Genomic DNA, 15,525 nt, shown 5'->3' with positions numbered 1-15,525 from the left:
AGCCAGAGGTGGGGTCCTGGTGTGGGAACATAGGCATCCGTAGCGTATGCCTGGATGGTAGGAATAGGATGTGGCAAAAATCCTTCCCGAAGCCTAGCTGTCGTTATTTTGAATGTCATCCCCACTATACCTCGTGTTTGAGTGTGCGATCTTTTGATTTTGCCGTCTGAATTAAAAAGAATAAATGGCGAGCGATTAAGGCATATCTACGGGCGCCCATACTTTGGTGGCCACGGGAAGTCAGCGGCGCGGACTGCCCTGCGAGCGGGAAAGGGTGGTCACTGGGTGAGCCCGAAGCACCTGACATAAGGGCGGGGACCCCGAAAGGCACACGAAGTGCGAAACTGGTCTTCTTTGATTTTCGTTCGCCCTGGTCTCTGTTCCCTTTCGTACTCAAAGCTCGTGCCTCCAGGGAGGGGAAACCGGAGATAGGGTCTTCGGGCCCCGGGCAGACCCTCTGTGCCGCTACAAACCGTTCCGGCCTGAGGCTGTCAGGTCCTTCCCCAGACACCTGCGGACCCTCCCTCGCCTGGCTTCCCGTCTGGTCATGGCGAGATTCTGGCTCTGCGTAGCCGGTGCTGGCTTCTTTCTTGCATTTCTGGTTTTGCATTCGCGTTTTTGTGGCTCTCCAGTGAGTTGGGTAGTGAGGAAATGACTGTCGGGTGTGCGGATAGCCCTGTTGGGAGGCGTCGCCACGGTCGTGGGATGGAGGTGGCAGGCCCTGGTTCCCTCAGTAGCTTGTCTCAAAGCTTGCACCTGGGTCCGAACTGCCTTGACTGTTACAAAATTTGAGTTTAAAAATCTGTGTATGTTACATCGCCATTTTCCTCTTTTCCAACTCCTACTACACCCTCAAATAATTTGCAGACTTCTATTGTGGTCGTGTTGGTCTTTAGGCATATAAGCCAATTTCTTTGGAATTATTTCAGTTCGTCAAGGCATGCTTAACAATAAGCCCTGTTACCACCCGCCCCTCCCCCCCTTTTTTTCTTACCTACAGGGTAAACTAAATCTGAATTGTCTGATTTTATTTAAGGTTTTGAGGAACTTTACTTTCGCAGTTTCCTGGAGAACTGAGAAAATTCTTTACCGGCTGGATGTGGATTGGCCTAAGCACCCAGAATATTTTAGCGGAACAACATTTTGTGTTGCAGTTGACTCCCTCAACGGATTGGTTTACATAGGTCAAGTAAGTAAAATAGAGATTAAAAAAAATTATGAACACGAAACAACAGCCCTCCTGTCTTGCTGTAGTAACTGACCATATGCGTTTATATCATGCTAATTGTGCAATTTATTTTTGAGTTGGTTTCAAGTATTTTGGTTTCGAATGTGAAAGATATGTTAGATTTTGAAAGTGGTTTTTGAAATATTAGTAAAATTCTCAGTTATTTTTTTTCTTCGCCAAGATACAGATTACCTTTCCTTAAAACTGATCCTAACAAGTTATTTTTTGTATACCTTCAGAGAGGGGATAACATCCCAAAGATATTAGTGTTCACAGAGGATGGATATTTTCTACGAGCCTGGAATTATACAGTTGACACACCTCATGGTATATTTGCAGCCAGTACTCTATATGAACAATCCATCTGGATCACGGATGTAGGAAGTGGTATGTATAGTAATATCTATTACATTATCTTACTGGAAATCGCATCTTTGCACATGTCCTTGTTTGTATTGTTTAAAATCAGAGTTGCTGAATCTAATTGTAATTTCTTTAACGATTCGTGAAATCACATGTTTTTAACAAACTTTATATTATGCTGCTGTGGAATTAAGAAATTTGACAAGGAGCCTGTTAATATGATCTTTCCTTGAACTTGTCTAGGGACTTTTCCTCTTTAAAGCATCAGTTGCTCTTCTCAGATTAAATAACTCTAAACTGAAGCCAAATAAAGTGGCAGTCTCTAAAAGCAATGACTGGAATCCTTGACTCTTACTTTCCTTTTCCAGTTCTCTTTCATAAAAGATTGTGAAATCGTAACTGCTTTGTTGCTCAAAGTGCAAAGATTGCAGAAATTGGTGTCAATGTTTTTGAAATTCTACTGACTGAAGTATGTCTGAAATCTTCCTGCCATCAAATATTTTTAGTACAAAAAAGCTGAAAAATGAAGTGAGCACAGCTGAATGGCAGCTATGGAGAAAGTTTTCAGAGAAACAATTCACCTGTGGCTGTAGCTTAAGGCAATACCTGAGATGTCCTGGCATTACCCTAGGAATTCAGGAAGAAATGGGATTATAAAGACATTATTTCTGGTATTCCTTGGCCCAGTTATGTTCTTGAATTCAGGGACATCTTGGTTCTGCAGTCCTGGCTGATTCAGATACCACTTTTTAGAGATAATGAGTTCTCAGTTTCTGTAAGTAGTGCCATTATCGCAGCTGTTCTCAGAACCCATAAGATTTCTGGGCCTCAGCTGATGGCCCATTTATTTCATGCTGTGTTTTACATAGTAAGATTCTGGTTCAACCAAAAAAAATGTATAGATTATCACTGAGTGAATTGTAATACTGTAATGAGAGTCTATTTTCACTTTTTTCCTGAAGATCCAACTGTTAAACACCATTACTTTTAGTTCATTTTATTCATGTGATTTTTAAAAATGAGACTTCATTGATTCCCAGAAATAAAAAGAGCACAGATGATCTCTTCATTTTTTCCATTACAGCTAATTTTCTACCCAGAGATCTGAAGACAGTTTTATGTTCCTATTTCCCAAAGGAATAAATTTCCTCTAATGAAAAATAGGGCTACAAATTAGCCATTTTTTTAAAAAAAATGTTTTATTGGTAGTCTTTTTTGCTAGTTTTTAGAAACTTGGAGGCTTATGTGTTTTTTATTGCTATAAACTTTAGCTCAACTGTCCAAAAGTATAATAATAAGTAAATTATATAACGTAGAATTGTAATGCAAGCTGATTCACTTTCTGGTAAGCTCAATGTATCCAGTTTGTCTTTTGAATACCTATCAATTAATTTGGTATATGTACCTTCAAATTGATTTCTGTTAACTGCTTTATGATATTCCCTTATTAATAGTCTGCTTTATGCTCTTGCTTGTTTAATTTTAACTTAAAGAAATTTTAACGTGAGAAAATAAGATACTCATGATTTACAAAGATTATTTTCTTCTTAGCAAAGAAAAGTTGAGGGGTGGCATTTTGAATGTCTCCACAAGGTGAAAATACAGTTAAAAAAAAAAAATCTGTACCATAGAGAACGTTTTTGTTGACTGACTGAAATTTAAGATCTGTATGTGAATGATTAAAGTAACAGTTTCAAATATAAGTTGTTCCCTTTACATTTTCTTCTTGATTGCTTTTCATAAGCGATGCTTATTCAAGGTCAAAAGATTAAAAAAGAAAAGGCTTCCCCAATACTTTAACATTCTGAGTTTCCTGTATAATGAGTCAATTATGGGGATGTTATTTATTTGAATTTAGAATCCGCTTATTTTGTACTAATGGAGATTTTAATTCGTGATCAAATTTGGCTATAATTTACAAAGAAGCTATAGTGCTTGTTATATGTAATTTCCTAAGTCTATCAGCTATTTATTACTGTTTAATTCTATCAAATTTTTGCTCTTAGCTTACTTGAAAAATCTGAATGTTTGTATAGTGGTTTTATTTGTGAAATGTACATATCTATCTTTATAGGATTCTTTGGTCATACTGTTAAAAAATACAGTTCTTTTGGTGATCTTGTTCAAGTCTTGGGTACTCCAGGCAAAAAAGGCACTGGTTTGAATCCTTTGCAGTTTGATAACCCAGCAGAATTATATGTAGAGGACACAGGAGATATTTACATTGTGGATGGAGATGGAGGATTGAATAACAGATTGATCAAACTGTCCCAAGGTACATGACTTAATTGTTTATGGTATTATAAAAATATTATAAATTGGATTGAATTTGTTTGATACTTGGTATAATGTTTTAAGTGTTGTGTATGAAGCGGTGTGTAAAGAGCTAAGTGTATTACTGCCAGAAAACTGAAAAACAGATGAGTATGATTGCCCACAATAAATGATCCTGATAACAGGCCGACTTTCTTCACCAAGGGCTAGGAGATTCCTCCAAAAGTAACTGGCAACAGTATGAGAATTTCTAATGCGCTCAGTAGCTAAGTGTGTATCCTATTCAATTAAGCGTGTAGAAATTAGAAACCTAGAAGTCCAGAGTCGAGTATCCTACAGGCTGATTCATCTGCAAGCATTTTATTGAGTGCCCTTTCTCTGTCCTCTCTAGTATCAGGAGGTGCAGATCTGTTATGTATGAAACAATGAAATGTAGTCTATGGTGTTGATTCCTAAAGCAAAATCAACTTAGGAGGAGAAACTAAAGCAGAGAAAGCATAGTCAAGTGAACCAGTGGTGTAATTAAATAGTTCTTTGTAACCTGTTTCATAAAATATGCAAATGCATGAGACATTCTCTATGTTGTTCTGACTATATATTTTTACCATTTATAGATTTCATGATCCTTTGGCTGCATGGAGAAAATGGGACAGGGCCTGCTAAGTTCAACATACCTCACAGTGTTACACTTGATTCAGCTGGTCGGGTAAAAATACAGTGTCATTGTATCTGGGACTATGCATCTGAATATGTTTGTGCATGTGTCTCTGTGTATGTGTGTGTGTGTGTCTGTGTCTGGGCATGTATATATAGATTGTGGTATACATGTGTGGGCATGTGGAGACGTGTGTTAGTGGGTATGTCTGGGTAATTACTCTGGGGCTGGGTGTGTACACATACTCCCTTACAAATGTTTGAGTTGTATAGTGAGGGGGTTCCCCAAATATTTAGAAATGAGCAAAATGGATTTCCTGTACCATTTAAAAGGATAGAAGGAACAAATAATGGATCTGGACATAAAGTTACCTGAAAGACAAAGTTGCCTGCTTACTGGGAAAACTCCACTAAAAGTGTTTGAATATCTTTTCACTTCTCAAGAAAAAAAGTGCTGATCTAAAGTGGAGTGGGAGAGGTTAATCTTGGAAGTTTGAAAAAGAGTCACCTAGGCAAACTCTTGTTCTCACTAGCTCCAACTTTGTTTAGGGAACAGAAAACTTTAGCCAACAAATTTCAATCAATTTCTCTCTTTTCTGCCCTACTCACTACTATCTCTTTTGCCTTTACTCAACTTCTAAGCATAGATCTCACTTCTTTGAGGTTACCTTTTCACAACAAAACCCCCACCAAAAAATTTGTATATTAGTTTCTCCTCCTTTTCCTATAGCAGCCTGTACTTCCTATCATAGTAGCTATCATGCTGTATTATGATCATTTGTCTGTCTCCCCTAATAGATGTTAGGCTGTTGAGAGTGCTTACTGAATCTCTTTTGCTTTATTTCTTAGTGCTTAGTACATAGTCATATTTATTTATTAAATGACTAAATGTCTTGACACACAATGGATACATTAGGCTGCTTGCCTTCATACCATTAGGCATTTAATCCATTTCTACTTCCTATTCAGTGCTCAGCAAACAAACTTCTAATTATGACTTGGCTTCCTAATCATAATTGATTGACAGAAATGAGAATGTTTTGATCATTAAATCTTTTGATCTGCCATAAGACGTTAATCAACCATGTGAACTTTGTATGTAAATTGGGAACTGGAAAGTTTAAACTTTTGCACATTATCCTTCTGAGCTTGGGTGACTCATTGTGTGCTACGAAAAAAAAATCAAATTTCAGAGCATGCAAAACCTTGACCCAGGTAAATTCATCATGGTGAGGAACACCCTTCTAAAAGGCCTTGGAAATCATCTGATGGGGGTACTCTGGCGTTCCTGAGTGATAAAGAGTGTCAATTATACACAATTGTTTTATAACAATAGCAATTCTGTTCTGAGTATTTTACATAATTGACTCATTTCATCATCACCATGACCCTATATGAAAGGTTAGTCAGTTCCAGACTTCTTGTTATGTGTTAAACAGGAGTTCCCATAATCAAAATTCACTGAATGTTAGCAGGAAAGATGATACTACAATCTAAAGTATCATTCCATCCTAGGGTGTAAACTGTACTTCTTCCTTGGTCATTTATCTGGTATACTAATCTCAAAATCTTTAAGAAAACCCATCCTTAATAAAGGATCATAGATCAGGAAAAGACCTTGAGAAACTGCTGTATTTTGGCATCAATAACATTTCTTAAATGGTATAGTGAGTTTTGATTTGTTTCTGATTGGAGATGAATTCTGTGGCTACCAAAATTCACACACATTGATGAAGTTGTAGTCAGGGTTACCGCTGAAGAAATAATCTCTCAATCCACAAACCCAAGAAATCCAAAGAACCAAAAGCAGGGACGTAGAAGTAAAGAGGACTGACCCACTCCCAGTGCATTATTTCATACCTCTCTACAACCCTGGCCATAAGTCATCAAAAACCATTTCCTTTTATGCTTTAAGTTGCATGCATGTAGCCATGAAATGTCATTTACAATGCGTCTCACTTCTTGTCTTATAACAAGTTCCTTAATAACCCGTTACAGTGTCTAACAAATCTAAATTAAACCTATTACCGTTCTTTATGTGTTGCTAAAATATCTCAAGCTTCTTCTTTAGTTGGTTCAGCACTCTGTACATATCTTGGTAATAGCAGGTATGGGTTTAATGATACTGCAATCTGAATGAATACCTCACATCCTGCTATCTTGAGCTCTTGAGAAGTAAGGCTGCTTTTCTTTGTCACGTTGCCTGGCCCAGGAGCTGACAAGCCAGTAGCACTCATTGAAAAATGAATGCTTGTTAAAGGAATGAATGAATGTTGTCACTTTTCATTATCTACTGATCCCCTGCATTATGGTAGAGTACTCCAGCTTTTTAGTTATTCACACATTTAGAACAGTAGACAGAGTATTATAAGCTTTGGGTTAAGACGGCTTTGGGTTGTGCCTCTTCCGCTTGTAAGCTCACTTCAGAGAAGGTAACCTTTCTGAACTTTAGTTTTTCCTCATCTGAAAATGGGACTTATACTACCTTCTTTGGAATCCTCTTAAGTGAGATAGTGTATGTGAAACTAATGAAAATAAATGTTCTTTTCCCTTTTTTTCCTCATATTATGGATATTTTTCAATTGACTTTTTTTGTGTGTTTCTCAGGTGTGGGTTGCTGACCGAGGAAATAAAAGAATCCAAGTATTTGATAAAGACACTGGGGAGTGGTTAGGAGCATGGAATAATTGTTTCACAGAAGAGGGACCTTCTTCAGTCAGGTAATTGTTTCATTTTATTGCAAAATGCTTGTTTTAGTTAGTGTACATATCTCACTTCTCTGAATAGCTAGCTGAAAGTTTAAAATGTTTATTGTTAATTTTGAATCAGGGGAAAATGGAAATATACAGAGAAATTTGATATCCGAGATTTTCAGATCCGAGAAAAAGTGAACACAAAAAATAACATGCTAGACCTCTCCTCTAGCCTTTACTTGGTAAATTTTTAAACACAGGACAAAATCAAACCCAGCCTAATGGCAGTTCTTCATTAGTTTCATTTTGTGGACTATGATATTGATACTTTTAAAAACTTTAAGCTAATCTTTGGCTTTGCTTACCATCAGGGACATCTTATTCCCTCATAAACAGAATTAGATCAAATTCAAGTTCTCCTTAAAAGAATCATTCAGCAAGTAGATGCCTACTGTTGTTTGGCACAGTAGGGGATTAAAATGTTGAAAAAAAAAAACCCTTATGTTTATTTCACAGACATTTATTATGTTAAATGTCTTTCTCCTTAGATTTACTCCTGATGGGAAGTACTTGATTGTGGCCCAGCTGAATCTTAGCAGGCTCTCAGTTGTCGCAGCACCCCCGGTGGGAAGCATTGGGGAGTGTTCTGTGATCAGCACAATCCAACTAGCAGATCAAGTTTTGCCACATCTCCTGGAAGTCGACAAAAAGACTGGAGCGGTCTATGTAGCAGAAATTGGAGCAAAACAAGTACAAAAATATGTCCCTTTGAATAGCTATGTTCCTGCATTTGGTTCATAATGTTTCTTTCCTGCGAATATTTCAAGTGGCAGTTCAGATTCTCAAATTCACTAACTGCTTAAAAATGATGTTCAAGCACAAGAATTTACTTTTCTAGTATAAAAGATCTAGTATCAGAAGGATTTGTTTTTATATCATTAAGAATCATATATTTTGTTGCCCTCTTGGGACTTAGTTTTATTTGTAAGTGTATAAGGACATTTTAATGAAAGGAACGTAACTAAAAAATGAGGTTGGGAAGCGGGACTAAGGTCGCAACCTCATTATTTGCCCTGGTAGACTGATTGTCCCTGGGTAAAAAAATGGGAATAAAAATGAGCTTGCAGGATAATTTATTAAATTTCATGTGAAGAACTCCAGACCTCCAGATTGTGCAACTAACATAAAATGAGCTGCTTGAGAGATTGTAAATAGGATGAACTATTGATTAATTTGAGTACCCACAGAGTGCTGTGTCTTGACGACATAAAAATGAAGAAGCAGGATTGCCTTTTGAGTAGCTTCCAGTCCAGTGGGGAGACAAGCGGGCAAACAGTCGCAACACAGCAAAAGCGACCTTGGAGCATAGTGGGACTTTTGGAGTAGGAGCGCTGCATTTGACTGAGGGAGTCATGGATACTTCGCAGGAGAAGTGAATTTGAGTTCAGACTTGAAAACAGGAAGAGCTTACCAAGGGACAAGGAGGAGAAAACAGTAATTTCCATGTAAAGAAGGTATAAAAAGTTAGAAACGTACTGTAAAGTTTGGTAGGCTTTAAGCTTTTTTTAAAGCCCAACTTGGCTTTTGTCCATTACCTATAAGATACTTCACGTCAATCAGCCTTTAAATGTAGGAATAAAATGGCTGGCATCTAAGCACTTTACTAAAAGAGGTTTTTACAAATAACCAAGGATTGTAGAGCTTCCTTCTCTTTTTTTTTTCTTTTTCTTTCTTTTTTTTTTTTTGTTTTACATGAACTCAACTTATTCCTAACATTTGTCTACCTCAAAGAAATTTCAAGATTATTCAGATAACCTAGATATGTGCCAAATCCTTTGAGCTGTTAAGATGGATAATTTCCTGCTTTCCTCCTTCTACATCTCCTCCCACCCTCTCCTTTGGTCTGAATATTGGCTTCCCAACTAAGACCTTTTTTTTTTTTCAGTTTGTTTTAGCTTATTATAGGTTTTGGAGGAACTTTGCCATTTTATAATCTTTCAAATCATTCTTCCCTCTTCCTCGCATCAGCTTCCTCTTTTCCCAGTGTTTTACTGTAAATTGTGTAGCCTATGACAAATCTTGAACTGACTCTGCTCTTCACCTGTTATGGCTGGAGTATTTTCCAGACCTGAAGGGACTCACACTTGTTTTGATGCTTGGATCACATCTCCGTGTGGTTAAGAAGGTAAATCTACCAACAGGAAGCCCTGTACTCTGTATTCTAAGGCCTTCGATAAATGTCTTTATCGAATATGGACTATATGACCTTAAGTCACCTTAGTTTTCAGTGAAATGGGAACATCATTGTCTCCTCTTTCGTGAATGCTGTGAGAATCAGATGTGCAACAGATACAGACTTGCCCTTTGAAATCTATACCTCTGGATACATTAGAGGCATTTTATTAACAAAGGCCCTTCTAAATGTGCTACATATCTGACAATAGCTGTCAGATTTGTCTTAATTTTGTGTTTATAGCATTTATCAAAACGTATCCTCATAGACTTTATGCAGATTAGCTAATATGGTCAATTGATTTGGATAAAAGAAAGTAATTTCAGGGTTTGTTTTTAAGCCAGGACAAGAAGTGCAAGTGCCTCTTTGAAGTAATTTAGGCTAGGTAAACTGATTTTGAAATTTCAAAATGTTTTATTTTACTTTGTTTTATGAAGCCAGGACAAGAAGTGCAAATGCCTCTTTGAAGCAGTTTAGGCTAGGTAAATGAATTTTGCCAGTTCAAAATGTTTTATTTTACTTTGTTTTATATCAGAGTCTTGTAAAACCTGCTGCAAATGTTTCTGAATATCTTTGTAAAAGTGTTTATTAGTACACCTGTGATTATAGTACTTCACTTTTTTCATTTGGATTAATTAGTTAAATGAAGGAGAAATGTGTTATGTTTTCTACTAAAAAGTATAAATTAAAATTTTGGCAAGAAAAGGCAATATTATCTGGCTCCCCAATTAAAGTTTGATTTTATTGTCACAAAAGCAGTCTATAACTCTTTATTCATTTAAAGAATTTCAACAATTATGAAATCACAAGTTGATGCTGAAAGAATATCCTGCTTTTCACACATATAGGGTGTAAGCTGATGTGCATAAATATGACTAGAAGTTGCTTACAACATTTAAAGAATGTAGCTTGTTTTGAGGTGGTGGGCAGGTACAACTGACAGTATTAACTAGCTAATTGTCTACATTTCTGCATTAAAAGTGGAACATCTTTATACTTCTACTTTTTAGGTCTATTCTTGGAGTAGGGGAGGGGAGAAAGTGTTCTAAATCAGAAAACCAAAGACTGTAGATTTAGCTATATCTTTCCTTACCTGTACCATCAGATTGGGTCTTTCAAGTGGAATATCTATCAAGCAGAGAAAACTTGGATGAAATCTGATGGCGAACAAAGATTTACCACAAACTATTATTATCATTATTATTATTTTGAGACAGAGTCTCCCTCTGTCGCCCAGGCTGGAGTGCAGTGGCGTGATCTCACTGCAAACTCCGCTTCCCGGGTTCACGCCATTCTCCTGCCTCAGCCTCCCGAGTAGCTGGGACTACAGGTGCCCACCACCACGCCCGCCTAATTTTTTTTATTTTTATTTTTAGTAGAGACGGGGTTTCACCGTGTTAGTCAGGATGGTCTCGATCTCCTGACCTCATGATCCGTCTGCCTCGGCCTCCCAAACTGCTGGGATTATGTTCGTAGGTCACTTAACAGATTAAAAGACTGCTTCAAGCAATGTAGTGTAAGGCTAAGGCAGTAAAGTCCTAACTTGTTTTGCCTTTGCTGGTTTTAAGCACTTCTGCATTTGAAGACAGGACAGATTGGATGGTCAGCACTAAAATGGAAACTCTCCAAGTTTGGCTTTTTAGGCTCACCAAAATAAATGAGAGTTTTTAAAAGTCCTAAATTTATTACTTTAATTTGTTGTATTATCTGCTATATATTTTCAGCAACAATAAAAAAATCAAAATAATCAGCTTTATTGATTCAGTAAAAAGTTTTGAGACAACAAACATGTAAAGGCACTCAGGCAGGTATCCTCTGCTCTAACAGTTCCCTACCTGGTTGGGAAAGCAAGCTACTTAAACCTTGTCTTTCAGTAGTTTTAGGAGGTACCATATTTGGCACTTGCATTATGTTACATTCTTGATACACAAGAGGTCAGTAGTGTTCTGCTTATAAGCATTTCTTGAAATCAAACATGGGCTAAGCTTCATAGTTTGATTTTTTTTTTTTTTTTATTGAAGCTACCATGTTCACCATACTTTCATTGGTTTTCTTTTTTCCACAACTTGCTTACATCTTGAGGAAATTGGTTTATGGGTGAAACATTTTACAAGCATTGTTGGAAATTTTTTACTGGTTAATTGGACTTGTCCACAATTAAAAAGAAAAGTTTAAACCTTTTCAGCAATTCAAACTAACAGCCAGAAGTGAATTAACTTATTTTAAATGAAGGTGAAACTATAATCTGAATGTGTAAGTTTAGTACAATAGAGAATGAAATTGTATTAGTGGGGAATTATTCTTTTTTCTCCCTAGTAGGTGTTTTTTGTTGTCGTTATTGTTTTTATAAAAAAAAGAAAAAAAAAACAATTTCACCTTGTGGTTGCTATTTTATAAATAAGAAAAATAAGTTTTTTATAAAGGCTCTTAAGTCATTTCTTCATCAACTACTCTGTGGAATCCATGAGTATAAATTAATCCTCTAAACACTAAATGACATGTAGATGCTCCTTTTGTGTATAAGAATTGAACTTGAGCAATGAAAAATTTATCCATTGCTTCCAGATTTTTTTCTTTTCCTTTCTTCCTTTCCTTTCTCTCTTTCTTTCTCTCTCTCTCTCTTTTTTCTCTCTCTCCTTCTTTCCCTCCCTTCCTCCCTACCCTCCTTCCTTTTCTTTCATTTATTTATTTATTTATTTTGAAACAGAGCCTCACTCTGTCCCTCAGACTGGAGTGCAGCAGCGCAATCTCGGGTCATTGCAACCTCCACCTCCTAGGTTCAAGTGATTCTCCTGCGTTGGCCTCCTGAGTAGCTGGGATTATAGGTGCATGCCACCATGCCAGGCTAACTTTCTGATATTTTGTCAAGATGGGTTCTCACTGTGTTGCACAGGCTGTCTTCTAGATTTTCTAGTTTGAGTGCATGGAGATGTTTTAGTAGTTAGTCTCTGAGGATCTTTTGTATTTCTGTGGGATCAGCTGTAATGTCATCTTTGTCTTTTCTGATTCTACTTATTTGTATTGTTACTCTTTTTATTAATCTAGATAGCAGGGTATCAATCTTGTTTATCCTTTCAGAAAACCAACTTTTGGTTTCATTGATCTTTTGTATGTGTTTTTGCATCTCAACTTCATTCAGTTCTGCTCTGATTTTAGTTTTCTTCTGCTGGCATTGAGGTTCTTGTTTTTCTAGTTCCTCTGGGGGCAATGTTTGATTATTAATTTGATATCTTTCTAGAAGTACTTGTTTTTTTTTTTTTTTTTGAGACGGAGTCTCACTCTGTCGCCCAGGCTGGAGCGCAGTGGCCGGATCTCAGCTCACTACAAGCTCCGCCTCCCAGGTTTACACCATTCTCCTGCCTCAGCCTCCCGAGTAGCTGGGACTACAGGCGCCCGCCACCTCGCCCGGCTAGTTTTTTGTATTTTTTAGTAGAGACGGGGTTTCACCATGTTAGCCAGGATGGTCTCGATCTCCTGACCTCGTGATCCGCCCGTCTCGGCCTCCCAAAGTGCTGGGATTACAGGCTTGAGCCACCGCGCCCGGCCTTGAAGTACTTGTTTTATCAATCTGAATTCTCCAATGTTGGGTACGTATGTATTTAGGATAGTTAAGTAGTACTGAATTGAACCTTTTATCATTATGTAATGCCCTTCTTTGTCCTTTTTGACTGTGTTGGTTAAAGCTTGTTTTTTGTCTTATGTAAGAATAGTTACCCTGCTGTCTTTTGCTTTCTGTTTGCATGATAGATTTTTCTCCATTTCTTTATTTTGAGACTATGGATGTTGTTACATGTGAGATGGGTCTCTTGAAGATAGATGGTTGGGTCTTGCCAGTCTGTTCCATTTAAGTGGGGCATTTAGACTATTTATGTTCAAGGTTAATATTGATATGTAAGGATTTGATCCTGTCATTTTGTTATTAACTGGTTGTTTTGTAGACTCAATTATGTAATTGCTTTGTAGGATCTGTAGCTTATGTACTTAAGTGTGTTTTTGTGGTATCAGATATTATTCTTTCCTTTCCACATTTAGAACTCTCTCCTTAAGTACTTCTTGTAAGGCAGGTCTAGTGGTAATGAATTCCCTTAGTGTTTGCGTGTTTGGAAAGGATTTCATTTCTCCTTTCCATGTGAAGCATAATTTGGCAAGATATAAAATTCTTGGTTGGAATTTCTTTTCTTTAAGGATGCTGAATATACATCCCCAGTCTCTCCTGGCTTGTAAAGTTTCTGCTGAGAACTCTGCTGTTAGCCTGATGGGGTTCCCTTTGTAAGTGACTTGGCCTTTTTCCCTAACCACCTTTATGATTTTGTTTTTCCTGTTGACTTTGGAGAATCAATGACTATGTGTCTTTGGATGGTTGTCTTGTATAATATCTTGCAGATGTTCTCTAGATTTCTAGAATTTGCATGTCTACCTCTCTAGTGAGATTGGGGAAATTTCTGTGGACTATATCCTCAAATATGTTTTCCAAGTTGCTTACTCTCTCTTTTCCTCTCTCAGGAGTGCCAATGAGTTGTAGGTTTGGTCTCTTTACATAGATGTTGCGGGAAGTCAGGGACCCCAAACGGAGGGACCTGCTGAAGCTGTGACAGAAGAACATAAATTGTAAAGATTTCATGGACATTTATCACTTCCCCAATCAATACTCTTATAATTTCCTATGCTTGTCTTTACTTTAATCTCTTAATCCCATCATCTTCGTAAGCTGAGGATGTATCTCACCTTAGGACCCTGTGATGACTGCGTTAACTGCACAAATTGTTCATAAAGCATGTGTGTTTGAACAATATGAAATCTGGGCACCTTAAGAATAGGGTAACAGCAATTTTCAGGAAACAAGGGAGATAACTTTAAAGTCTGGCTGCCTGTGGGCTGGGCAGGACAGAGCCATATTTCTCTTATTACCAAAAAGCAGCTAAGAGAAATATCACTGAATTCTTTCCCCAGTAAGGAATACTAATAATTAACAGTCCTAGGAAAAGAATGCATTCCAAGGGGGGGCCTCTAAAATGGCTGCTCTGGGGTGTCTGCCTTATGCAGTTGCAGATAAGGGATGAAACACACCCTGGCCTCCTGCAGCACCTCCAGGCTTGATAGGATGAGGAAATTCCAGCATGGCGAATTGTAGTCAGACCAGTTCTCTGCTCTTGAACCCTGTTAAGATGTTTGTCAGTGACAATGTGTGCCCAGCGGGACATGGACCTTCCTTAGCAATTCTAGTTTTGCCCTGACCTTGTGATCTCACCCTGACCTTCTGCCTTGTGATCTTTTGTTGCCCTTGAAGCATGTGATTTCTGTGACGCACACCCTATTTGTACTCTCCCTCCCCTTTGAAAATTGCTATTGAAAACTTGCTGGTTTTATGGCTCAGGAGCCATCACGGAACCTGCCAACATGTGATGTCTCCCCCAGACACCCAGCTTTAAAATTTCTCTCTTTTGTACTCTTTCCCTTTATTTCTTAGACCGGCTGACACTTAGGGAAATAGAAAAGAACCTATGTTGAAATATTGTGGGGGTGGTTCCACCGATACATAATCTCATGTTTCTCTCAGGTTTTGTTCATTAAAAAAAAATTCTTTTTTTAAAATTTTTATCTGACTGGGTTGATTTGAAGGACCAGTCTTCGAGCTCAGAGATTCTTTTCTCAGCATGGTCTATTCTGTTCTTTAGGCTTCCAACTGGACTATGAAATTTTGTAGTGAATTTTTAAATTCCAGAAGTTCAGTTTGTTTCTTTCTTTAAAAATTACTATGTCATCTCTCCAAGACCATTTTACTGGCTTCCTTGGATTGAGTTTAAACTTACTCCTGTATCTCACTGAGCTTTTTTGCCATACAGATTCTGAATTCTATGTCTATCATCTCTCTCAGCCATTTCAGTCTGGTTAGGAACCAGCCATTGCTGGGGAGCTAGTGCAGTTATTTAGAGGTAAGGAGACACTGACTTTTTTTAATCATCGGAGTTCTTGGGCTGATTCTTTCTCATATGAGAGGGCTGGTGTTGCCTTATCATTTTGAAATGGCTGTTGTTTGGATGGGGCTTTTTGTTTTTATATTCTTTATTTCCCTTGAGGGT

At 37.6% G+C, this 15,525-nt stretch overlaps 1 protein-coding gene across 1 annotated transcript; it reads left to right on the top strand.

Moving 5' to 3' along the window:
• Positions 1-220: 220 nt before the first annotated feature.
• On the top strand, positions 221-10,195 carry NHLRC3 (NHL repeat containing 3). Its single transcript, XM_010360754.2, has 7 exons — positions 221-631; positions 1,037-1,189; positions 1,468-1,615; positions 3,666-3,866; positions 4,480-4,571; positions 7,127-7,239; positions 7,761-10,195. The coding sequence occupies exons 1-7, from the start codon at positions 548-550 to the stop codon at positions 8,011-8,013; spliced, it is 1,044 nt and encodes a 347-aa protein (XP_010359056.2). The 5' UTR covers positions 221-547; the 3' UTR covers positions 8,014-10,195.
• Positions 10,196-15,525: the final 5,330 nt, after the last annotated feature.

Source organism: Rhinopithecus roxellana, chromosome 18 (assembly GCF_007565055.1).
Source record: "Rhinopithecus roxellana isolate Shanxi Qingling chromosome 18, ASM756505v1, whole genome shotgun sequence".
Taxonomy (NCBI): Eukaryota; Metazoa; Chordata; class Mammalia; order Primates; family Cercopithecidae; genus Rhinopithecus; species Rhinopithecus roxellana.
Note: the sequence above shows the minus strand (reverse complement) of the source record. Positions and strands in the feature narration are given on the sequence as shown.

What these genes read in the sequence shown, in the direction of transcription:
- NHLRC3 (XM_010360754.2), top strand. Translation starts at nt 548, where the DNA reads ATGGCGAGATTCTGGCTCTGCGTAGCCGGTGCTGGCTTCTTTCTTGCA. An exon ending in GATTGGTTTACATAGGTCAA is followed by an intron (nt 1,190 to 1,467) that starts GTAAGTAAAATA and finishes GTATACCTTCAG; the next exon opens with AGAGGGGATAACATCCCAAA. An exon ending in ATTGATCAAACTGTCCCAAG is followed by an intron (nt 3,867 to 4,479) that starts GTACATGACTTA and finishes TACCATTTATAG; the next exon opens with ATTTCATGATCCTTTGGCTG.